General features: G+C 36.9%; 1 protein-coding gene across 6 annotated transcripts in view; it reads left to right on the top strand.

Annotated features, from left to right (window-relative positions):
* The window catches only part of LOC136858371 (zinc finger protein 594), a 393129-nt gene that overhangs the window by 286854 nt on the left and 80679 nt on the right, over nt 1-25596 (top strand). For all 6 annotated transcript variants that reach the window (XM_067137863.2, XM_067137860.2, XM_067137864.2 and 3 more), the window contains one exon: nt 25049-25197. In XM_067137863.2, the coding sequence (XP_066993964.2) occupies nt 25049-25197 (149 nt within the window). The remainder of the gene's footprint in view (nt 1-25048; nt 25198-25596) is intronic.

Genomic DNA, 25596 nt, shown 5'->3' on the forward strand with positions numbered 1-25596 from the left:
AATAGCCCAAATAAGCAAGCAAATATGACCTCAAAAGTGGCAAAATATGACCCCAAAAGTGACAAAATATGACGTAAAATGACAAAATATAACCCAAAAATGATTAATCTAAATATGGTCATTTTAAAATAAATTATCAATCGAAATGGCAATTCCTTTGATAGATTAATGAACATAATTAATGAATGTAAGTTTTCGTGGCTCATTGTATTAACATAAAGAAATAAATGAACTGGATTAAAGCCACTATATATACACTGACTGACCAAGAAGGAGTGGTTCGAAAGGGATGAAAGTTGGGGAAAAAACAGAGACGGCACGGACGAATAATTGATGTTTATTTCAAACCGATATGCAGGTTACACAATGCGCACGGCATCGACTCAGTAGGATGTAGGACCACCGTGAGCGGCGATGCACGCAGAAACACGTCGAGGTACAGAGTCAATAAGAGTGCGGATGGTGTCCTGAGGGATGGTTCTCCATTCTCTGTCAATCATTTGCCGCAGTTGGTCGTCCGTACGAGGCTGGGGCAGAGTTTGCAAACGGCGTCCAATGAGATCCCACACGTGTTCGATTGGTGAGAGATCCGGAGAGTACGCTGGCCACGGAAGCATCTGTACACCTCGTAGAGCCTGTTGGGAGATGCGAGCAGTGTGTGGGCGGGCATTATCCTGCTGAAACAGAGCATTGGGCAGCCCCTGAAGGTACGGGAGTGCCACCGGCCGCAGCACATGCTGCACGTAGCGGTGGGCATTTAACGTGCCTTGAATACGCACTAGAGGTGACGTGGAATCATACGCAATAGTGCCCCAAACCATGATGCCGCGTTGTCTAGCGGTAGGGCGCTCCACAGTTACTGCCGGATTTGACCTTCCTCCACGCCGACGCCACACTCGTCTGCGGTGACTATCACTGACAGAACAGAAGCGTGACTCATCGGAGAACACGACGTTCCGCCATTCCCTCATCCAAGTCGCTCTAGCCCGGCACCATGCCAGGCGTGCACGTCTATGCTGTGGAGTCAATGGTAGTCTTCTGAGCAGACGCCGGGAGTGCAGGCCTCCTTCAACCAATCGACGGGAAATTGTTCTGGTCGATATTGGAACAGCCAGGGTGTCTTGCACATGCTGAAGAATGGCGGTTGACGTGGCGCGCGGGGCTGCCACCGCTTGGCGGCGGATGCGCCGATCCTCGCGTGCTGACGTCACTCGGGCTGCGCCTGGACCCCTCGCACGTGCCACATGTCCCTGCGCCAACCATCTTCGCCACAGGCGCTGCACCGTGGACACATCCCTATGGGTATCGGCTGCGATTTGACGAAGCGACCAACCTGCCCTTCTCAGCCCGATCACCATACCCCTCGTAAAGTCGTCTGTCTGCTGGAAATGCCTTCGTTGACGGCGGCCTGGCATTCTTAGCTATACACGTGTCCTGTGGCACACGACAACACGTTCTACAATGACTGTCGGCTGAGAAATCACGGTACGAAGTGGGCCATTCGCCAACGCCGTGTCCCATTTATCGTTCGCTACGTGCGCAGCACAGCGGCGCATTTCACATCATGAGCATACCTCAGTGACGTCAGTCTACCCTGCAATTGGCATAAAGTTCTGACCACTCCTTCTTGGTGTTGCATTTGCTCTGTCCCGGGTTCAATTCGCAGCAAGGTCGGGAATTTTAACCACCCATTGGTTAATTTCTCTGGCACGGGGCTGGGTGTATGTTTTGTCCTCATCATGATATGCAGGTCGCCTAAGGGCGTCAAATCGAAAGACCTGCACCTGTATGTAACCAATACGGCTATCATAATGAGACTCATAACATTATTTAATGTCAAGAATTTCATTTTGGTCTATATTGAATCGAAATTTAGAATGTTGATTAAGGATAAAAGGTTTCCAGCTGTTCAGTACATCAACATTTTTCAAAATTTTTTTACTGGTTTCGGCACCTCCTGTGCCATCATCAGTTAAGGAAAAATTGCAAGGTTTTTTTGGTAAATCCATGAAATATTTTTACAGTATAAAAACTTATACAGAGCATGTTGTGAAGTTTTACAATTATGTGTATACATTAAAATCTATGTGATTAAAATACAAAGACCGATTAATCTTTGTGGGTTGTTGGACACGTCATAAAACACAACACTTTCTTGTATGTCCAAAAAAAAGAATTTACAGCTATAATATATGTGAATGGCCATAAAGAGTACAAAGTGTTCCTTTAAAAAAAAAAAAATCTTCTGTCTTTAAACACTTTCTAATGTGCCGTCAGTTTTATGGCATTTCTCCAGTCGCTACTGGTTAAACCTTTGGGTTTTCTTACCCACCGATTGGCTGCTGTGTATTCCTTATACAGTATAACACCCTTACCCTTTTGTGGTAAGCACACCAGGCATCAAATTCTTTCTCACGGAGTTGTTGTCGTAGGAGCGAGACCTTGTCTGATTCGTATTCAGTATTCAGCAGTAGGCCAAGTTTTTGGAAGCACTTCTCTGTTTGTGTATGGAGGTCTCTGGTATGGTTAATGTGTCCCGGGTTCGATTCCTGGCCGGGTCGGGGATTTCTTCCTGGAACTCTCTTGATGCAAGTTCTTCTAAAATGTGGTCAGTTGCAATGTTGTAAAGCGCCGGTGATAAGGGAGAACCCTGCATCATACCTTTATTGAGAACAATTGGTTTGGTCTTCTTGTGATGGGATTCTATTTGAGTAGTATTATTAGTTTGTAGTGCCATTATTAGATCAGACAGTTTTGATGGTAGGGCAAGGGAGGAGAGGGAGTTCTTCAAGTATTTATGCCCTACATTGTCAAAGGCCTTAGTGATAACAAGGAAAACCAGGTTACAGTTGCCCTTTTGGTATTTGGCTGATGTCAGAATAGATTCCAAGATGGAAGTGTTGATATGAGTGCCAGCAGAGTTTGTGAAGCCACGTTTATTTTCATTTAAGCTCACGTAGCTACGAAGTTGTGTACCTAATATGCGCTCTATTACTCTTCTCATTAGTGAATACATGGTTATTGGACTCCTGTTATCTAGATCCATGAGGTCTCCTCCCTTATGGATAAGCACGGTTCTAGCTCTCTTAAGAATCTCAGGCACCATTGTTCTTGTTATCATGGTTGTTGCAATCAGTGCTATAATTTCATAACATGTATCATGTTTAAGTGCCCTCATCAGTATAATGTCTGGGCCAGGGGATGTGTCAACGGCTATTTTCTTGATTGCATACTCTACTCCTTGTTTAGAAATGACAGTATTCATTGTATCTTCTCATTGTACATATTGTGCTTTAGATGTGTGTGAAGTATATGTTGATCTTTCCAAATCATTGGGGACTGAAACACGAGAGGAAAAGTAGTTGTGTATTTTATTTATATCTACCTTACAGACCTCTTTAGTGTCACTGATTGCCGCACGTACTGCTTTTCATCTTTGGTTGTAGTATAGGAATTGAGTATTTTGGTATTCATACTTCTGTCTGTGTTTTGATTTTGTATAAATGTACTGTGATTCGTTATGTCTGGTGTGTTAATATTTTTGTTGATATTACCTGGAAACAAGATATCACTATCATCACTATCATTACTATCTATCTCTCTTGGTCGCCCTTTCTGGATTGCTTGATTACATAAATTTATGTTGTTCATTAAGTAACTTTTTTCTCTACCGTATCTCCTAAAATTTAACTGCCGGGTGTTTTGAACCGGGAAGCTGATGCAAAGCTTTGGATAAGAATTCCGTGAATTCTTTGACGTGATTACAGAAGTCATCGTCATTATGGATATTTTGGAATTTCAACTTACATTTTTCCATTGTTTTTTTGTATGTCTGTGTTTTGATTTTGTATAAATGTACTGTGATTGTTATGTCTGGTATGTTAATATTTTCGTTGATATTACCTGGAAACAAGATATCAATATCATTTGAAAGGAGTGCACGACCACTTCTTGCTGATTTCCATTCGGGCTGTTTAGCTAACAGTGCAGTTCTATGTTCTTGTGGATGGGATCGACTTATGTGGATGCTCACTCCTAGCTTCCCTTTATAGAGTTTACCACAATGTGGACAGGCTGTGGCGTTAACAACTTCATCAGTGATAATCTGAGTCGTCGTGTTAGGTGATTTGTTCAAGGGTTCCATTTCAAGGATGTTATATCACCCTTCTTCACAAGAATGGAATTAATAATGGCACGGCATTTAATGTAGCTGTATATATAATATATTTACTTATGGTGTTATGATCACTAATTACCAACTGGGTAATTTGCACATATCACCGTAGACATAGAACGGTATTAAAGCGTTGACCATATGATAGGTAATACGGACATGGGACCTCGCTGGACTTGGTTAAAGGACATGGACACGTGAATAATCAGATTTTCATTCATAGTTATGTCTTGATGGTGTGACTGAGGATATTAGGCCTTTAATTGAACATGCCAGTGCTTATCAAATAAATATTAAGAAGTAAATTTAAGAAGTCGAAGTCAATTGTGTATCAGAACGTAACCTGTATGCATATTATGTACGGCCATGGCAGCAATAGTTAAACATAAACATGCATATGGTACTCACAAATATAAATAAAAATCCTTCCTGTAAGTCTGTAAAACACTGATAAACTACACAGTACGCTGTCAAAACACTATAAAAACCCAACTAAAACAAGGAGGGAAGTCAACCAAGCCAAATATCTCTAAAAATTATATAAAATATAAGTATCCAAAATTAATCTTGTCTTTCCAAGTCACTGCCTTCTAGACACTCTTACCATGTTGTTGAAGATGCCTTCAAAAACTTGGTAAGTGTCACAGAAAACAGGGATATTTTGTGTAAATACTTGAACGATCTCATCTTGAAGTCCGTGAGTAACCTTGGGAATGCTTTTACTGAATTTAAGGCATGTATAGCTAGTAAAGATGACTAATACAATGAATTGAATGTAAAGGTTATGAAACTGGAAGAAAAGATGATAGACGATTCACACAGAAGTAGGGCAAAGAGGTGGTGTCATCTACTTTTCTGAACTAACCTGAATCTTGCATAGATGTTACAGCTGTAACTAGCAGTCAGCAGAGGAGACATTACTCTGAAGTCGCTGGCTCTGTTGGATCATTTGTGTTCAAAATCGATTAGCAGTACAAACTAACAGTGTCATCTAAAATTAATGAATTTGCAGAAGGGTTTCAACAACAAACCCACAGGAATTTCAACTAATTGTAAAGTATTTTTATCTAGAAACAGAAAATGCAGGGCAGTTATTATCATGCTAAATAAATCAATTGATGCTCTGGCTATTGAACAATTATCTGATTGATATATAACTGTAATTGAAATCAGAAGAGGTTCTTACATTAGACTGCAACAAGTTTTTACTTTGATAATCAGCAAAGTATTGAAACCGATATGATCAAAAAGAAGATTTTTGATTTTGCTTAGGGAAGAGGTGTAGTTCCATCAATAGACAGCAACTTGAGATCATGTCTCAGGTTTAACGTGTTAACAGCAGAGGGAGAACACTAGAGGATTTTCCTGTAGAAAACCAGCAGCTATATATTATGAATGAAGAGAATGGTTCACCAACATTTCAGTCTAGTAGAGGTTTCAGCAAAACAATATGCAATAAACATATTTTGAAAGAAGTGCAGAATTGAGATGGTATCAAAGAAGAGAGCTGCTCTGACCATAGTATCATAACATTCACAATAGGTCCATCAGGAACTAAAACAGACTTCAAACATCAAGGTATCAGGTATGTGGTATGAAAAGATAATTATGAATTTTACAATTAAAATTTTATACTGCAGCAAGAGAACAGAACAACTGCAGAGCCAAAGATTTAGGTTGGTTGGACCAGGAATTATATGCCCTAGTTTTCTAACCATCTGACACAGAAAATACCATTAAAAAATTTCAATTTATCATTACAATAACTTGAAGCCTCTGTGGCTCAGGCGGCAGCGTGGCGGCCTCTCGTGGCTGGATACCGTGGTTCAAATCCCGGTCACTCCATGTGAGATTTGTGCTGGACAAAGCAAAGGCAGGACATGTTTTTCTCCGGATACTCCAGTTTTCCCTGTCATCTTTCATTCCAGCAACACTCTCCAGTATCATTTCATTAATAATTTATTAATCATTGCCCCAGAGGAGTGCAACAGGCTTTGGCAGCCGGCACATTTCCTATCCTCGCCGCTAGATCAAGGCTTCATTCATTCCATTCCTGACCCGGTCGAATGACTGGAAAACAGGCTGTGGATTTTCATTACAACATTTCCTATCCTCACCACTAGATGGAGGTTTCATTAATTCCATTCCTGACCCGGTCGAATGCGAATGACTGGAAACAGGCTGTGGATTTTCATTACAACAACTTGATCTTTTAAAATTTGCATGTCTTCAATGAGAGCAATTTACCACTTCACTGCTGCGATCAAGTATACTTGAGCTGCCTGAAATGGCCCGCCAGTGCTGTGATCGAATATACTCGAGCAGGACTTTGCACCACCACTCCTATGATCGAATGTATTCAGTCTGCCTTATAACTGTGTTATATACTTCTGCAATCTGTTAGTCACACTTTAAACCAATCAGTTTATATTATTTCTGCATGTAGTTCTGCAGGAAAATGTTTTTCTTTTGTCACACACTTGTAAACATCATGTTTGAATTATGGCTGCAGCGTACAAGTGTAAGATGCATCTGGAGGAATCTTACCCTTCTAGAGGAGATTGAGACGATGTGCATTTCGATAGTGGCGGTAGTGATGTTGAGGATATTAGTGAAATGATAGTGGTGATGATTTGCTGCCAGAAAGAGGAAGAAATACAGTAACATTGACTTAGGTAGGCCTGTCCACGTGCTCGGACAACGAGTTTGCGCCGAAGGCGCATGCATTTCAAGCAGCAAACTTGGCTATGGCAAATAATAATTTGACCCCTAAATGTCATAAAATTGATTATTTCAAGGTATTTGTGAATAAAGAGGTGTTGGCAAATGTAGCGGATGTAACGAACAGATTTTATAAACAGACAGTTGATGCTAAGTTCGTGACAAGTTCCACTTTACTTTTATCAGTATTGCCTGCTGAATTTAATCTTTCTGCTGTTAATCATGTGTATGGATTGGTAATGTGCGAACATATAGTAGACACAGCCCATAATGCAAATGAACATTTCTAAGCATCTTCCTAATGGAAAAAATTTTTGCCACCAGAATCGAACCCTGGATCCCAAACATGGACCTTTTCCAACACTGTATGAACAAACTGGCAAGTTAAACTACCGTCTTAAAATATTATTCTGTAGTTAGAGCTTGTATTTTATGTTCAAATGGATGATAATCTGTGTTCAAGGTTTTGGCTGAAATAATCCAGCTCTCGGGTTGCACCAAACTGTCCAAGAATTCAGCAGTGAAAAGGTTAACAGCAATCAGTTTCATGGTGGACTACAGAGCTGACACTAATGAGGGGAAAAGGTTAATCCTCAAAGAAGATGATTCCAGAGAACATCAGGAAATGATGAATTGCACCAGCAGAGGAAATTACAGTACAGTATAATTAAACAAAACAACAATATCAGAATGCCATTAGACAGGAGAAAACAAAATTTTGAAAGGAGTTCTGTAGTATTGCCACATCTTCTAATCCAAGGAATGCTGTGTGCAAATTAGCTGCTGGAAATATCACACACACCTACTCTCTGTCTACCCTTAAGAAAACAGATGAGACCTATACAACAGGTCTAGCCAACACAGTGAATTATATTATGGATTGTTTTCCACCTTCAGATAATGATAAAACCACAAAAGCATCAGAATCAAAATAATGCAACCGTTTAACACAGACAGTGACAGATTATTCACAAAAGAAATAAGGGCATTAATTGAAAGTAAGGATTGCAAAAAATCTCTAGGTGAGGATTGTGTGATAAATGATATACTGTATTGCCACACATTTTCACCATTGTACTCTCGTATATAACTGCACCTTACAACAAATGCCTGGAAACAGGAATATTTCCTAAACATTGGAAAAAAGCCAAAATCATCCCAATAATTAAGCCAGGTAAAGAAAACTCAGCAAATATTGACTACTCAGCTTGTTAAATATAATGGCAAAGGTGCTAGAAACTCTGTTTTAATGCATCACTTAAACTTGAATAATATGCTACACAAGAATCAGTTCGGGTTTAGACCTCAAACCAGCACATTGAATGCAGTTATGGCCATCAAGGACTACACAGAGGAGTCATTGAAAAATAAGGACAGTGTTGCTATGATGAGGACAAATTGGGGCAAATATTAATTTATAGGAAGGGGAGTTAGAGATAGCTTAGCAAGGGAAATGTTCAATAAATTCCCAGTTTCATTGCAATCATTTAAGAAACGGTTAAGAAAGCAACAGATAGGGAAACTGCCACCTGGGCGACTGCCCTAAAAGCAGATCAGTGGTGATTGATTGATTGATTGATTGATTGATTGGTTGGTTGGTTGGTTGATTGATTGATTGATTGATTGATTGATTGATTGATTGATTGATTGATTGATTGATTGATTGATTGATTTGGGCATAGAAGGCATTTTTGATAGTGCCTGGTGAGAGAAGATGCACATATATAAAGTAATTTTTTTGTCTGTACACTGCTCAGAATTTAAAAAGAATGACATTTCTGTATCGGACATGTCCACAGTAACAAGGAAATGCACTTTTTAATTTTTTTGTCTTGTCTGTCTGTCTGTCTGTCTGTCTGTCTGCCGGTATGTATGTACGTAAATACATACGCACATCACGAGAAAACAGCTGAAGAGAATTTAATAAAAATTGGTATGTAAAGTCAGGAAATGACCCACTATTATCTATCACTATCATTCACGCTATGTGAAATGGTAGTTCGGGGGAAGGCCTAAAATTGAATTCTGAAATATTTGTTATTTATGGTCCTATCGATAAATACTATATATCTAAAGTTATATAGGATTATATTTCCGATCATTATGTCTTACGCATTTTTACTGTAAAACCTATGATAACAGAGCTATTCATGAATCGTATTTTTGTTGCTAAGTTCATATCAACACCGAGGCACAAGAAAATGGGTAAACGGAATTGAATGAACATCATATGTAGAGACAGTGATTAAGAAACTACAGTCTAAGCTATAAATAATTTTATTCACCCTGGATGAAACGGTACTTTAGGGGAAGGTGCCTAAAAATTAATTTTTAAATACCTGTGTTATTGGTTCTATCAAAAAGTACAACATAACAAAAGTTTTAGAGAATGCAATTTCTGATCATTTATGTTTTATTGAGATTTACCATACCGATTACGATAAGAGTGGTATTTCAGAGTCGGAAGAAAACTAAATGTGAAGGCCTACAATATTGAGAAGCTCATACAATTGGTCAACAACAACATTACATCGACCGTTGTTTGTTGTGATGTTATTATTTATAAGTTTCATTTTCCGTATTGATTGGATGCACTATACACACAAGAAATGTGTTCCACCTATCAATACTGATGTAAATCCATTTATAATAAAGTATTGATAGGTGGAACACATTTCTGTCTGTATAGTTTGTTGTGATGTTCTTTGTCTCTTATGTTGCCACTCTTCTCCGATAGATGGGATTACTGCTGCATTCCGAGTAAAACAGTCTGCCTGAATATTGGCAGAAAATAGCTGGGGAGTTAGATAACTTTCTTCTTTAGCATGACATTCCTCTGGTTCAAACATTTTGTGATACGTAACACACTGGTTCATCATAGTATTTCAGCTATTCGATCCCTACTCTGATGCTCTGATTGGATTGATCGGTGTGTACAATTAACGGAATAATGGCAGAGGCTCACTCATGACCTGGTCTAGAATATTAGTTTTGGCCTATTCCAAATTATAGCACCACTCTTCATTAAATAACTCAATATTCAACTCTGAAATGAGCCGTTTCTTAAGAAAAGCTTCTTCCTCTTCACTTTTACTAAATTCTACATTCATTTTATTCCAAAGTAGCAGCGAAGAGGGGATGTCTTCTCTGGCTTGGAGAAAAAAATTGTCTTAATGTTAGATAGTTTTTTCCCCTGCCAGTGTGGTAAATTGATGTTTTCCAACTCATCGGGTACTCCTTGGGAACAGATAAGTAAAGGAGCATAGCTTTCACCCTGGAACTCTCCACTATTCACCTCCCCTCTCCCCCAAGAAAAGGGTGTTCACGGCTGTCTGCGGCCTGGTCATTCCAGCTCTGGAACTTTGGACTGTTAGATCAGCAGCGTAGTACTGTTCTTTAAAACTGAGAAAATGTGTGGTGTTTCATTTGATCGAGTATTTCATATGATAGCATTGCTTTTAAATGCAACATTCCTAGTGACATCATTGTAATGAACTGTGTTGAATTCAGTTGGGAACTACAAAGACAGTCTTTCTGAGGATGTAAAAAGGCAGCTGGAGGGTATGTGTCTGCCATTATAATGAAAACTCCCTAACTTGATTGTCAATGATGGTAGGCAAGAGGGCCTAGAATTCTGTACACAGTGTAGAATTCCATAGTGAAGCACAGATACATCAGCTAGTTAACCATTAACAGTGTATAGATAGAAAGGAATATAAGCAGAGGTTGCCCGCAAGGATCTTGCTGCAGTCCCGGTCTGTGAAATGTTCAGTACGACTCATTATTAAAACTAAACTACAAGAAGGGCGCTAAAGTGATTGCCTTTGCAGATGATGTCTTGATCCTGATTAGAAGCGAAAACACACTGCAAATTGAAAACAAGGCCAATATTGAAATGTCGAAAATCTCCAATTGGGCCAAAGAAAATAACTATCTTTTCAAAATAAATTAAACTCCAGTAATGCTGGTATCTAAAAAAAAAAAACCAAAAAAACCCACAGATTTTAAGCATGTATAGTAACAATGGCAAAATAAAACAGACTCATTTAATGAAATATTTGGGGATATTAATAGACAGCAGGTTCAAATTTGATAGTCATATACAACAAATAGCTGAAAAGTCTATGAAACACACACCTTGTCAAAGTCAGCTAAAATTAATTGGGGATTGCATTCCAGTATAATGAGTATCATTTTCAAAGGAACAATACGTCCATTACTCTCATATAGAATTCCTATTTGGGTAGATGCCTTAAATGCAAACCATAATGCCAACAAACTAAAATGAATACAGAGGGTAGTAAATATTAAAATTACAGTCCGACTCGTTAGCTGAACGGTCAGCGTACTGGCCTTCGGTTCAGAGGGTCCCGGGTTCGATTCCCGGCCGGGCCGGGGATTTTAACCTTAATTGGTTAATTCCAGTGGCACGGAGGCTGGGTGTATGTGTTGTCTTCATCATCATTTCATCCTCATCACGATGCGCAGGTCACCTATGGGAGTCAAATAGAAAGACCTGCACCTGGCGAGCCGAACCCGTCCTGGGATATCCTGGCACTAAAAGCCATATGACATTTCATTTCATTAAAATTACAAAAACCGTGCATATGAAGCACTATTCTTACTGGCTGAAATGACTCCAGTTAACATTAAGTTCTTGGAAATAGCAAATTATTACAATATAATTGAAGGAAGAATAAAACACATAAGAGATACCATTGAAATTGACACTATAAAGAATTACAAAAATTGGTCTCACCCAGCTGAAAACAGAATAATACAAGACAAGAAGAAAGAAGAAAGAAGTACTGTACAGTTCAGATGTCCACAGGTGGCAGCAAAACCAAGTTGGGTGGTGGGCCTGGAATAACTATATATAATCTCTGAACTAACTCAACAACTTAGGTACAAATTATACAATAGATGCTCAAACAAGCTGCAATGCTGAAGGCCCTTGAGAAGTTACAAGACATAGACATTTACATGTAAAATCTACAGTAATACACACCGGTAGTAAAATAACTTTGCATCTTTTACGAAACAACCATAAGCACAGTATATTGATAGAAATAAAAAGTATTTTATGACATCTTCATTTAAAAAACTGGACCATACATTTTTACTTGGATCAAGGCTCATGTTGTTAATGAAGGAAACAAACTTGGAGACCAATTGACCAAACAAGCTGTAAACAACCTGGACTTAGAAGTAGTTTACTGAACACCTATCAGTACAATTAAACAAGAACTGAGGGAGGAAACCATTTGATTGTAAGAAAGCGCACGGGGAAATACTACAATATAATATTATTTATTGGTGACAAAAGGTCCCATGAGCTCTGGCTCGTGATAGGGACAATACAGTACATACTTAAGGTGACGCAATAATTACAGGCTCATGTTGTTAATGAAGGAAACAAACTTGGAGACCAATTGACCAAACAAGCTGTAAACAACCTGGACTTAGAAGTAGTTTACTGAACACCTATCAGTACAATTAAACAAGAACTGAGGGAGGAAACCATTTGATTGTAAGAAAGCGCACGGGGAAATACTACAATATAATATTATTTATTGATGACAAAAGGTCCCATGAGCCTCTGGCTCGTGATAGGGACAATACAGTACATACTTAAGGCAACACAATAATTACATTTCATATACAATAGCTTTTTCTGTAAAGTGACAAGTACATTTTTGGATAACTAAGACATTGCTGTTTTTTTTTTTTTAACATGTTAGGATCATAGATTTTCAGAAGTATATTCAGATATTGCATAGCTGTAATATATTAAATCTGGACAATATATATATTATTGTATTAATTAAAGCAAGTTATATAGAGATTATATCAAGATATCTGTAAAAGAGTAATATTTCTTCAGTTTTTTCTTAAAACATATAACCGATTTAGAGTTATTTATAACAGGAGGCAACACATTATAATCCCTAAACATTGATGATTGTATGCCTTTCACTCCATACTTTACTGAATTAGAGTGAGAGGGATATATCCTTAATGATCCTCTAGTTTCATATCCATGAATTTCACTAAAATGGGAGAAGTTAACAGTAGAATGGGTTAATTTCCTGTCTGGCTTATACATAAAGACTGCTGACGAAAATGCAATTTGTTTATGGAATGACAGAATATTTGACTCTGAAAAAACTTCATGTGACGGTTTGAAGAAGGGGAATCCATACATGATTTTGATGGCTTTTTTTTTTGTAGGATTTCTAAATTATTAATATAATCTTTCCTACACCTTCCCCAAATAAAGCTTGTGTATGTTAGATGTGGGTGGATCATTGCATAATATATACACTTCAATTGTTGATGAGAAAAATTACTGTATCTTAATCTGTGCATTATTCCTATCAAAGGGGTAATTTTGCTGATTACATAATATAGCTTTTCCAGGAAAGTGTTGAGTCTAATATTATACCAAGATACATAGCTGAGTTGACTCGCTCTACTACTTGTCCTTTAGGGTAACAGTATTAGCCGCTATGATCTTATGGGCTGTTTTATGAAAGATTGAGTATTTTGTTTTAGTCACATTTATGATCATTTTTTGAGATAAAGCCCAGTCCGATAACTTGCTCAAGTCATAATTTATATCTTCCATAATTCGCGTTTCACATAGGCCTTTGTAAGTTATTAAGATATCGTCAGCAAATACTTTACATTTTCCCTTTAGTGTTGAAGATTGTATGTCATTAATATAAATCAAAAATAGAATAGGACCTAGTACTGAGCCCTGCAGTACTCCCGTTTTTGTTTGCTGCTTAGAACTTTTAGTATCATTAATCATCACATATTGTGTTCGGTTTGATAAATAATTTTGAAACCGTTTGTGTGCTAAACCCCTAATTCCTGCTAATTTCAACTTGTTCAGAAGTATTTTGTGGTCAACCAGGTCAAATGCTTTTTTAAGATCCATGAGTAGCCCTGTTGCTAATTTATTTTCATCTAAGGTCTTTTGAACATCTATTACTGTATCAAATATAGCATTCTCAGTTCCTCTATTTGGGAGAAACCCATATTGATTATTGGAAAAGTAATTAGTTTTACACAGAAAATTTACCAATCTAATTTTTACTACCATTTCTGTGAGTTTTTCAATTACAGATAATACACTAATTGGCCTGTAATTGGATGGATCTGTGTTATCTCCTGATTTGAAGATAGGTACAATTCTGGCACATTTGAGTAATTGGGGTATTTCATTGCAAATTATGAATCTCATTCCATATTGACGGTTATCACTTTACAAAAGAAAATATTTATAAAATCCTCCTATCAATACAAAAAAAGAATTGGGGTATTTCTCCACTGAGAATTGAACGGTTAATAATTTCCATAATATATGGCACTAAACTTTCAACACAGGTTTTTAACATGACATTGGTTATTTTATCTTCTGTTAAATTATTTTTAATTTTTAGAGAAGTGATAATTTTGAGCACTTCACATTCATCAGTTGGAGACATGAAAATACTATTAGTTTGACTTTCAGCTGTTGTGCTGCCATGAACTTGCTCATCTTCAGGAAGACCTTTTCATATATTTTCAGCTACGTCCTCTGTGTTTGTAATGCTGATGTCATTTACCACCAGATGGTTGATTTCATGTTTATGTCCAAGCGTCCTATTTAACACTTCATTGACTACATACCATGTTTCTTTTTGGTTTTTGCAGTTCTGTAATCTGTATTCATAATACCTTTTTTGTAACTCTCTTTTCAATTAACATATTTAACTCTTCCCTTGTAGACAGCACATTTCCCGAAATATGGAAAGCGGGCATTATACGTCCTCTAAAAAAAGTAGCTTCCCCTTCTGAACCATCTGACTACAGAGCCATCTGCATACTTTCTGCTTTATCCAAAGCGCTAGAGTTCATCGCTCATAGACAAATAACAGACTACATGACGACTTACAACTTATTTGACCCACTACAATCTGGTTTTCGTCAAGCACACAGTACTACAACGGCACTACTGAAGGTCACAGAAGACATCCGAGAAGCTATGGACAACAAGGAAGTGACAGTTTTAATACTCTTAGATTTGAGCAAAGCTTTTGACTCTGTTGACATTGACATCTTGCTCTCGAAATTGTACTCCCTCCATTTCTCGGACAGCGCCCTCCTTTGGTTGCATTCCTACCTGCATGGCCGTTGGCAGTGTGTTACAGATAGAATAAACAAATCAACTTGGCGGTCTGTGCAGTGTGGTGTGCCCCAAGGGTCAGTGTTAGGACCCCTTCTTTTTTCCATTTACATTAATGATGTCTCCCAAAACCTAACGCATTGCAAATACCATATTTATGCTGATGATGTACAAATGTACCTCCATACATCTCCAAATCTAATACTTTCCGCCATAGACAAAATCAATCAGGATCTAACATCATTTTCTTCTTGGTCTTTGAGATGTGGGCTTAGGTTAAACCCAGCTAAAACGCAAGCCATCATCCTTGGATACCCAAAACTACTCACGAAGGTCAATCGACCAGAGATTCCATCTATAAGGTTGTGTAATACTAACATACCATTCACGTCATCAGTAAAAGTCCTAGGCATTACTTTCGATGATGACATGTCATGGAAAACGCATATCACGAACATCACCCAGAAAATATTCTCTGCATTGCACATGCTGCGCGGGTATAAATACTTATTTCCTGAAAAACTAAAAAAAATGTTGGTAGAAAGTCTGGTTTTCCCTCATTTCGACTATTGTTACGCGATTTATAGAGACGCTCGAGGCAAGTTATTGAGCAGATTACAACGTGGTCAAAATGCTTGTGTGAGATACGTCTGTAACCTACGGTACTATGACCACGTAACTCCTTCATATAACCATCTATCTTGGCCCCGACTAGAGATCCGTCGCACTGTGCATTCCCTATGCCATCTCCATAAAATCCTTCATTCTTCACAACCATTTTACCTTACTTCATATTTCAAATACTTATCCTCTTATCACAGTCTTAACACCAGATCCACTAATAATTCCATCCTTGCTTTACCTACCCACAGAACTGCCATCTATGATAAATCATTCACAGTAATTGCCTGCCGTGAGTGGAACCTCCTTCCCAAAAATATCAGGGGGTTAAGCGCTATTCACACTTTCAAGGAAGCACTTTGGAGACATTTTATGCACCAGTAAGGATCATCTGTAAACTTGATGCTGCTACCTACAACCATTCTATTGTTATGGATGTCCTGGTAGAGAGTCTAAAATTTTTATCCGATTTGTCTTTAAAATCAAATGTTATGTACTGCCTTTTTTTTTTTTTTTTTTTTTTTTTTTTTTTACATGTAGGATATTAGTTTTAAGAATTTATCCCTTTTTATGTCTGATTTATTTAATCTTAATTTAATCTTAACTTAATCTTAATTTATTAATTTAATCTTAATTCATTTCATCTTAATGTAATCTCACCATTCTTGTATTATTATTAATTTAATTTGTATTAGACGTAGTTATTGTAATACAGTGCAACATATGTATATTTCAGTTCCTGGTTAGATGGAAGAGAAGGCCTGAAGGCCTTAATCTTGCCAGGTAAAATAAAACATTACTAAACTAAACTAAACTAAACTAATTTGGTTATTTTATTACTGATTCTTTTGTATTCTTCAATTACTTCTGCAGGGGTTTTTTTACTTTACTTTACATGCTATATTGGTGAAAAATATCTAATTCCTTCCATGAGAATTTAGAACTTTCCATTCGGAATTGCTAGGCAGGCAATAATTCCATTGTGGAGATTTATCTCCCGTATGCAGTTATCAGACTGTGCCTCTTATAAGGGCTTCTGATAAGTTCACCTGCATACACCCCAGCATCAGTGGGTAGGGTCTGACACATCCCACTGTGATGAGTCTAGTGTCAGACCTAAGACGAAACGCTGGTTAATAGAGTAAACGCCTGAAAAGCCTTACATCTGATATGTTTTTGACCATCATAAATAACCAAAATAGTCCGACATACAAAACTTTGCAATTCCTCCAGAAATTTCTCAAGAAACATTTTACATTCCACAACAAACACCCTATAAAAAAAACTCAATAGAACTATGCGAAACCTTAAATAAATTTAATTTATAACCTAACTACATAATGTGTACTTTCGACATTACCAACATGTACTCGAACATTCCCGCTAAGGAAACTATAGAAATCATACGAAATAATCTTTCCAAACACAGCACTTTAAGTCTATTAGAAATAGAAGAATGCTTAAAATTGCTAAATTTCATTCTTCATAATAATTATTTCACTTTCTACAACAAGATATACAAACAAGAAGGTCTAGACATGGGAGATCCCATCTCGGGAATATTCGCCGAAATTTACATGGATAATCTCGAAAATAGTAAAATAACAAATAGCATTAATGGGTTGCGTCTTTAATTGCTAAATTTCATTCTTCATAATAATTATTTCACTTTCTACAACAAGATATACAAACAAGAAGGTCTAGCCATGGGAGATCCCATCTCTGGAATACTCGCCGAAATATACATGGATAATCTCAAAAATAGTAAAATAACAAATAGCATTAATGGGTTGTGTCTTTGGCTACGCTATGTCGATGACACATTAGCAATAATAGATAAAAGTTGCAACAATGGTGAAGACATACTAACCTACTTAAATAGCCTAGACAACTGCATCAAATTCACCAAAGAGGATGAGGACAATAATTTAATCAATTTTCTCGACATTACAATTACTAGGACCTTAAACAATTTCAATTTCCAAATTTACAGAAAATCTTCGTTCACTCCCACAACCATAAAACAAAATTCTCTTCACCCACAGTCAAAAACAAGCCTCATTTTAAAGTTTAGTGTACAGAGCACTAAAAATTCCCATGTCAACCGCCAACTTGAAAAAAGAAGTAAATACCATAAAAGAAATAGCTAGTTTCAATGGATACAATCCCTCAATCATACATAAAATAATCAATAAAGTGAAATTGTAATTGACCACAAACCTCTCCCCAATGAAAATAAATAAATCAAAGTATGCAACCTTTACCTATACTAATCCCGTCATACATCAAATCGCTATCCCTTTAAGGAAACATGATATTAAGATAGCCTTTCAGACCCAAAATTCAAATCAAAAATTATTCTTCAACCACAACAAGATAAACTCGGACAACAATAAATTTTCAGGTTCTGGCATTTACAGACTGAAATGCACTGAGTGCAATAGTTTGTACATCGGTCAAACAGGAAGAAGCTTCACAACTAGATATGCAGAACATTTTAATGCCCAGAAACACAACTAACACTCAGCAATGAGCATCCATATGAAGGACACAGGACACAGTTTCACCACAATCGAACAAGATCTCCAAATTTTAAAAACACTAGATAAAGGCAGACTCATGACCGAGTTCAAAAATTTGTACATTTTCTTGGACCTAAATTACAACAGTAATAAAAACTTAAATGTTCCAATAGACAACCGAAGCCCTCTTTATGAACAATTAATAATTTTGTTCAATAAGTTAAATCTGAAAGACAAAAGATTTGTTGACGTCCTCAAAACAACCTCTTCAAGTACCCCCACTAAGCCGTTCAACTTATCACGCCCCTGTTCTCCCTCCAATACACACAACTCCTTCCCATGCACCAATCACAGGCCCACAGCCCCCCCTTCTCAGGCCCACTCCCCTCCATCAAGACGTCTCACGTACAACACGAGGAGCAAGACGTTAGTGACAGCCAGTGCTTCACAAACCTCTTATTAATAAGGTAACAGCCCAACAACACTTAAGGTAAGTTTTAACTTTACAGTCTCAATTCTTTAACGCATTCATTCTTTCTCTTTTCCCATCACTTCACTCAACTAATTAAGGACCTTACCCTTCCTTTCAGATTTTCACATACGTAAGACAGCTCAACATTAATTACATTGCACAACGTTTCGACTGTCACCCATTCAACCAATAAACTGACATCCCATATTCCAACAACTGAAACACATGGAGAAACTTAAAAACACTATTCAATTGGGAAGATTTAAAGACATTTCAACCACCCTCATTCAAGCCATTATTTTAACTTGTTTCAACATAGGTTCATTTTTGAAGCAAATATCAACTGTTGTTTACATGCACTAGGCACTCCATCTTCATAGAGAGTGTCCAACGGAGGTGATTAGTCCATGGATACTTTGGTGAACTAATTTGTTTGAGTCTAAAATATAATTAGTCAACATAGACATCCAGGTTGAATTACGACGTAATGCAACATTTTTACATGAGCTGGTCATAATATCACATACAAAATTTCACATCTTGAAGCTAATTCTGATTAAACTACATCAGGAATGTAATACTGAGGTCAAAAAAATTTTTGTTATGGAAATTAATACAAATTTGGAATGCTTTTCCACAACATTTTACACTATTAAATACGTGTACAGCAATTGTAATTATATGTATTCTGCATTCATTCACAATATTTGTATATAAATTTTAAACTGTCTTCGAACTTAGCATCAAATAAGACTTTAAACTACTATTATTGTCAATACTGTACATATGACGGCCTTGTTTTAAGTGAAAATTCATCAACGTGTTCAACGTTTAATCAATTTGATATTTTGTTAATGATAAGATCTTGTAAATGTTTTTTAATATATTCCCTCTTGCAACATATTTTTATAATTTCCAACCGAACGTCTGGTAGAATATTGAGGTATTGATATGACTGTTGATGCCCCACAGAAGGGGCGAAACATGCCTCAACTATTTTAAGGGGGCTCATACACCGCGAGAGTCGGTTTGCGCTTACAGATAAATATTACATTATAGTTTCATTAATATGTAACATAGAATTACAAAAACTGACATACTTACAGTAGACACATACAGCTTTCATTTCATATATGAATGAGAAGAGTATATTAATTATTACATGAGTTTTAAAAAACATATTCATGACTTTTTGAACTTTATAAAGCACAAAAAACACGATTTATCAAAAAATACTGATCTGAACTGATTGATTATTTTTTCCTGTAATGAAGATGCTTAAATCTCAAGGATGAAGCACTGTGAATGTTATTATGGTAATTGTTTTTAAAAAATTAAAAATTTAAATTGTCTCTCAAAAATTCAACAATTTTTTGTTTAATTTTCCAAGTATATCTTAATTATTTTAAAATATAACTTCATGAACGTGCTTCATCCTGTAGAGATCATTAACAGGGATATTAATGCCAAGTTTCATGCAGTTATCTCAAATAGTTCTGGAGATATTGTGTTTTTCCCTCCAAAAAAACAAACTTTCGGGAAAATAACTTTGAAATTTCAACACTTCATATTGACTTGGACTGTGCTGAAAAAGCTCCTGGAGTTCATGTTTCGCCTTCCAACTCAATGTTTTTAGTGTGTTTTTCAAGTATGAGTCTACTCCGGGTTCTCCTTGCCTCCTTCGATGCCTCTCGATGCCTCTTCTCTGCAGATTTCACTTGAAGTATATCTCACTGATTCAGAACAGTTTGTGATATCTTCCCCGCAGTCACTTCCACAAAAATTGCAGACTTCTTAGACCTTAGTCAAGGCACCTCATTAAATAAATTATCCTTCTATTTATTTCAGATACACCATTTTGTCCTGTAACACTGCTGAAGAATGATTTTTACTATTACAAAATTCGCACTGAAAATTGAATTACTGGCCAGATCATGCATGCAGTTTCTGCCAACGTAATGTTGTTAAGGCAGAATTTACAACAGAGATTCTCACTTAAAGCAGTATATAAACTAGGAATATATACAATCCTATAACCAACATTATGTAGACTATGCACAGTTTCTTCACTAGTCGGTGTACTTCGTTTTGGGCTAACCTTCAAATCAAGCCTCCTGGCAGATGCACTATTTTTAGAAGTTCCAGGTGTCTGAAGATCACTGGCTTCATTATTCCTGTTTGTATGTTGATTTCCAAGGAAACGCCTCTTTTTGGACCTCGCCACTACCTTTCTTTCCCATTGTTATTCCGAAATAATATGTAACCACTCACAAAGATAACACACCACAAAGCTGCAGCTCACCACATGAAATACATCGGAACTGGAATACATATCAAAACAAAAGAAGCTTGCAGCTTCCTGTTCATGGTTCCTTGACTACACCCAAAGTCACTCGAACTACAGGCAGCCATTTTTAGTCCACTACAAATCTGCAATTGGTCCGGTGTTATGAAAACAGTAACCGAGAATTTATACAGACACACTTGACAGTTGATGCCACACCCACTCCATTGACAGATGTGCACATGCTCTCACATAATATGCTATATCTCTGACAAAATGCCAAACTTAGCTATGAAACTTAACAGATGTACTAAGAAAGGTATGGTCTTTCATATAAATGCAAAAAAGGAAAAACGGAAATTTTGATATCTCGCGGTGTATGAGCCCCCTTAACGATGTTTAACTAATATGTTAACATCTTGTACAGTATTGAATAGGTTGAAGTTAAAATAAATTTCTTATATTATATTAAGATTCTTTCAATATGGAGAAAATGGTTTTCATTACTTGTAATGAAATACTACATACACGAATGAGACAAAATCAAGAATCAAACCAAAGCAGATAACATACTTCTCTACACACAACATAAACTCACTCATGCTAACCGGTAAACTAAAAGTGATCACCGACATAATGGACCAACACAAAATTCTTATCATGGGATTACAGGAAATTAGAAACACTGACCAGGATGCCTTGGAATCTCAAGGGTACAGACTTTATAAAGGTATACCCGGGAAGAGAGTGATGAAGAATGTCCCACAATTTGGAACAGGATTTTTGGTCAGCCTTAAAATAATAAACTCAGTTCAAGAATTCAGATCACAGTCTCCACGACTCTCAACGCTCACCTTAAAGGCATCTAATAAAATCTATACTATAATAAATGCCCATGCTCCCACTAATGATAAAAACAACTCCTCAAAAGACCAGGAGGAAACAGGAGAATTTTGGGACCTATTGGACCAGACCATAGATAACATCCCCAAACACCATATAAAATTATTAATAGGCGACTTCAACGCTCAACTAGGCAGAGAAAGAAAATACCGTGACATCATCGGAAAATGGCCAGCACACAAGAAAACAAATAAAAATGGAGAGAGACTAGTTGACCTGTGTAGAAACCATAATTTAATCTCAAAATCTACATGTTTTAAGAGGAAACCTCAAAAACTCAAAACATGGAAACACCCTGACTACACTAAAGGAGAATGGCAACTGGACCACGTCTGCATGGACAAATACCACCACAAAGAGATCTATAACGTCAAAGTCCTCCGAGGAATAGACACAGGTTCAGATCACTAAGTAGTTAAAATTAAAATTAAACTCACTCCCCAGAGGAGACAACAAAAGCAAGCCCTTAAAACTAAAAGAAAAATAGATCCTACCCAGCTAATCAACAACAAAAATTACCAGAAAGCAACTGAAAAAATAAAAATCACAGACAAACTTGAAGACTTAGTACACAACCTTAAACAAATTGCAGAAGACCTAGCTCCAATTAAACCACGTAAAAAACACCAATGGTGGAACAGTGAATGTGATGAAACAGTGGAGAAAAGACATCAGGCATGGCTATTACATCAGTCCCAAAAGACAGAAATATCCTATCAAAAGCTAGTAAAACAGAGAAAAGAAACTACCCAAGTCTTAAGAAGAATAAAAAGACAACATCATAAGGACACCCTGCAGTTAATTGAAGAACAGTTCAGTAAAACTAAATCAAGGGACTACTACAAAACCTTCAGAAAGCAGCTCCAAAAATATGAACCCCCGACCCTACTGATGAAGGATGAAGATGGTAAGCTGGCCCATAACAATAAAGACAATGCAGAAATTCTGGCTAAACATTTCAACAAGCTTTTAAATTGTGAGGAACCTACAGAACTCCTTCATTTGGACACCAACACCCCGATAAAAACATCACCAGAAAACATCAATCCCCCCACAATAAAGGAAGTCTACCAAGCTCTGAATAAATTAAAAAACTACAAAGCGCCAGGAGAAGATCAGACCTTTGCGGAAATCTGGAAATATGCAGGAACCTCAGCAAAAGTTGCCCTCCATCAACAACTTGTCTCTATCTGGATTAAAGAAGAACTACCAGAACACTGGACAACAGCCCTCATTCATCCTCTGCACAAAAAAGGGGACAAAACCGACCCTAATAACTACAGGGGAATCTCTCTCCTAGACATAACATACAAAATATTTTTAATAATCATCCTTAATAGGATAAGTTTACAACTTGAGAAAGAACTAGGAGAATATCAAGGAGGTTTCAGACCCTGGAGGAGCTGTCCTGATCAGATCATGAGTCTTAAGTTGATAATGGACTATAACAGGAGAAGAAACAGAGATATGGTGATAACATTTGTAGATTTCAAGAAAGCTTATGATTGCATCCATAGAGAATCTCTGTTTAAAATTTTAAGGCACCTTGGACTACACCCCAAATTAATAAACATGATAAAATTGACTCTCACCAATACCAAGTCAAAAGTGAAGTTTAGGGGGGAAACATCAGAGACATTTGAAATTAAAACTGGACTACGGCAGGGAGATGGGCTCTCACCACTATTATTTAACTGTGCTCTAGAAATGGTAATGAGGGAATGGTTTAGAAAATGTCCCCCCAAAATAAAGATTGGCCGAAAAATCAAAACAAATTGCCTGGGTTTTGCTGACGATTTAGCATTACTAGCAGTGGACATAAAAGAAGCAAAAACCCAGATATCAGAACTTCAAAACATTGCAAATAAAATTGGCCTCAAAATATCATTTGAAAAAACAGAAATTATGCCCCAAAAACCAACACAGCTAAAAGAAGTCACCATAAATGGTAATAAAATCAAAATAGTAACTCAGTTTAAATATCTTGGAGAAGTAATAACACATAACTTAAATGAAAAAATCTCAATCCAAGTAAGAACAAATAGATTAGCTAAAGCACAAAAATTAACATGGGATATCTACAAAAAGAAATGTCTATCAATAAATACAAAAATAAAACACTACAACACAGTTATAAAACCGGAAGCTACATATGCAGCAGAAACACTCTTTTACCTGAATAAACAATCAAAGACTGACAGACTTCAGAAAATTGAAAGGAGGATTGGAAGAACCTGTATCAACAAAAAATATCAGAAAGATGGACAGTGGCGGTTAATACCTAACAAAGTCGTGTACAAAGAGCTAGAACCCATTACAGATACTATGCGTAAGAGGAGACTGGGATTCTTTGGACATATCATGAGGATGCAGGACTCGAGACTTCTGAAACAACTAGTACAACACAATCTCGTCTCAAAAAATACCACAACAGGATGTAAATGGATCAGAGAAGTAAGAGAGGATCTGAAGGAAATAGGCCTTACAACAGAAGACACCAAAAATAAGATAAAATTGAATACAAAACTCAAGAATACAAACCTCCGCTTTACCCTTACACAAAACAAACCAACAACACGCACACTTTCAACTGAGGAAAGGGCACGAAGATCGGAGCGTCTGAAGAAGTACTGGGAGGACCGCAAAGCCCGAACAATCCCTTCAAAGAGACCTGAACGACGGACTGACTAAAGTGATCCTATGTGGTCATAAAAGAAGAAGAAGAAGAAGAAGAAGAAGAAGAAGAAGAAGAAGAAGAAGAAGAAATACTACAAGCTGTACCATAACAAATCATACTTTCCTCATGTATGGAGTAGACTGAAAATTAAACTAAACGTAAGCCATAATATGAGAGCTATGATTACAAGCCATGAGAAATTTGGTGAATACTTCTTTAGGTTCAAAATAACAAGACATCCTACATGTGTGTGTGGTGAAACAAATCATCAGACAATTGACCTCCTTGGGAGTGTAAATTATTCAATTTCAAAAGAGGTGAACTTTGTAGGTGTTATAAACAGTGGATCATTGGCCAGTGGAAAAACAGTTAATAAATGGGCAAAAGACATATGTAATTACTTATATATAGGATATTAATTAGTGCTGACAGTCCAGTAATGACAGTAATGTCTGTAGTTTACTATGTTCTTGTGCTCATCAGTGTTGCTCATTTTTCCAGATCAAAAGGATTATCATTGCCCTACCTGTTGCAAACGTTTTGCTCGAGAGACTTACCTGAAGTCTCACCTCAAGACGCATAAGAAACAGGATGGGTATGTTCAATGCCCTAAATGCCCAAGACGATTTGCATCTAAGGAGACTTTGCAGGTAAATATCTACTATATTAGACCACTTCAGTTTAGTGAAATGTATAAATAGCCTACAAAATTTTTCATACAATATTCCTAGTTTCTCATTTTTGAATCAGCAAATTCTTTCAATACCTATAGCAATGATACTTTGTATATTCAAGTTCTTACCTACCTATTAAACCACAAGTGGTTCTTGATTTCATGAAAACTACAAAAGATGACAGTTGAGACATCAATGTTCATTTGCCTGTCATTCGTTGTATCATAAACTTGAATAACAGTCAGTGGTGGGAATATTTTAGTGAAATAATTGCAAGTGTAAAAGAAATATAATTAACAATAAAATGTAATTTATTATTTGTTTACTGTAGTCGCATGTACATATGAACTGTAATCATTATCTGCCTAAAAATCA

Source organism: Anabrus simplex, chromosome 1 (genome assembly GCF_040414725.1).
Source record: "Anabrus simplex isolate iqAnaSimp1 chromosome 1, ASM4041472v1, whole genome shotgun sequence".
In the NCBI taxonomy this organism is placed as follows: Eukaryota; Metazoa; Arthropoda; class Insecta; order Orthoptera; family Tettigoniidae; genus Anabrus; species Anabrus simplex.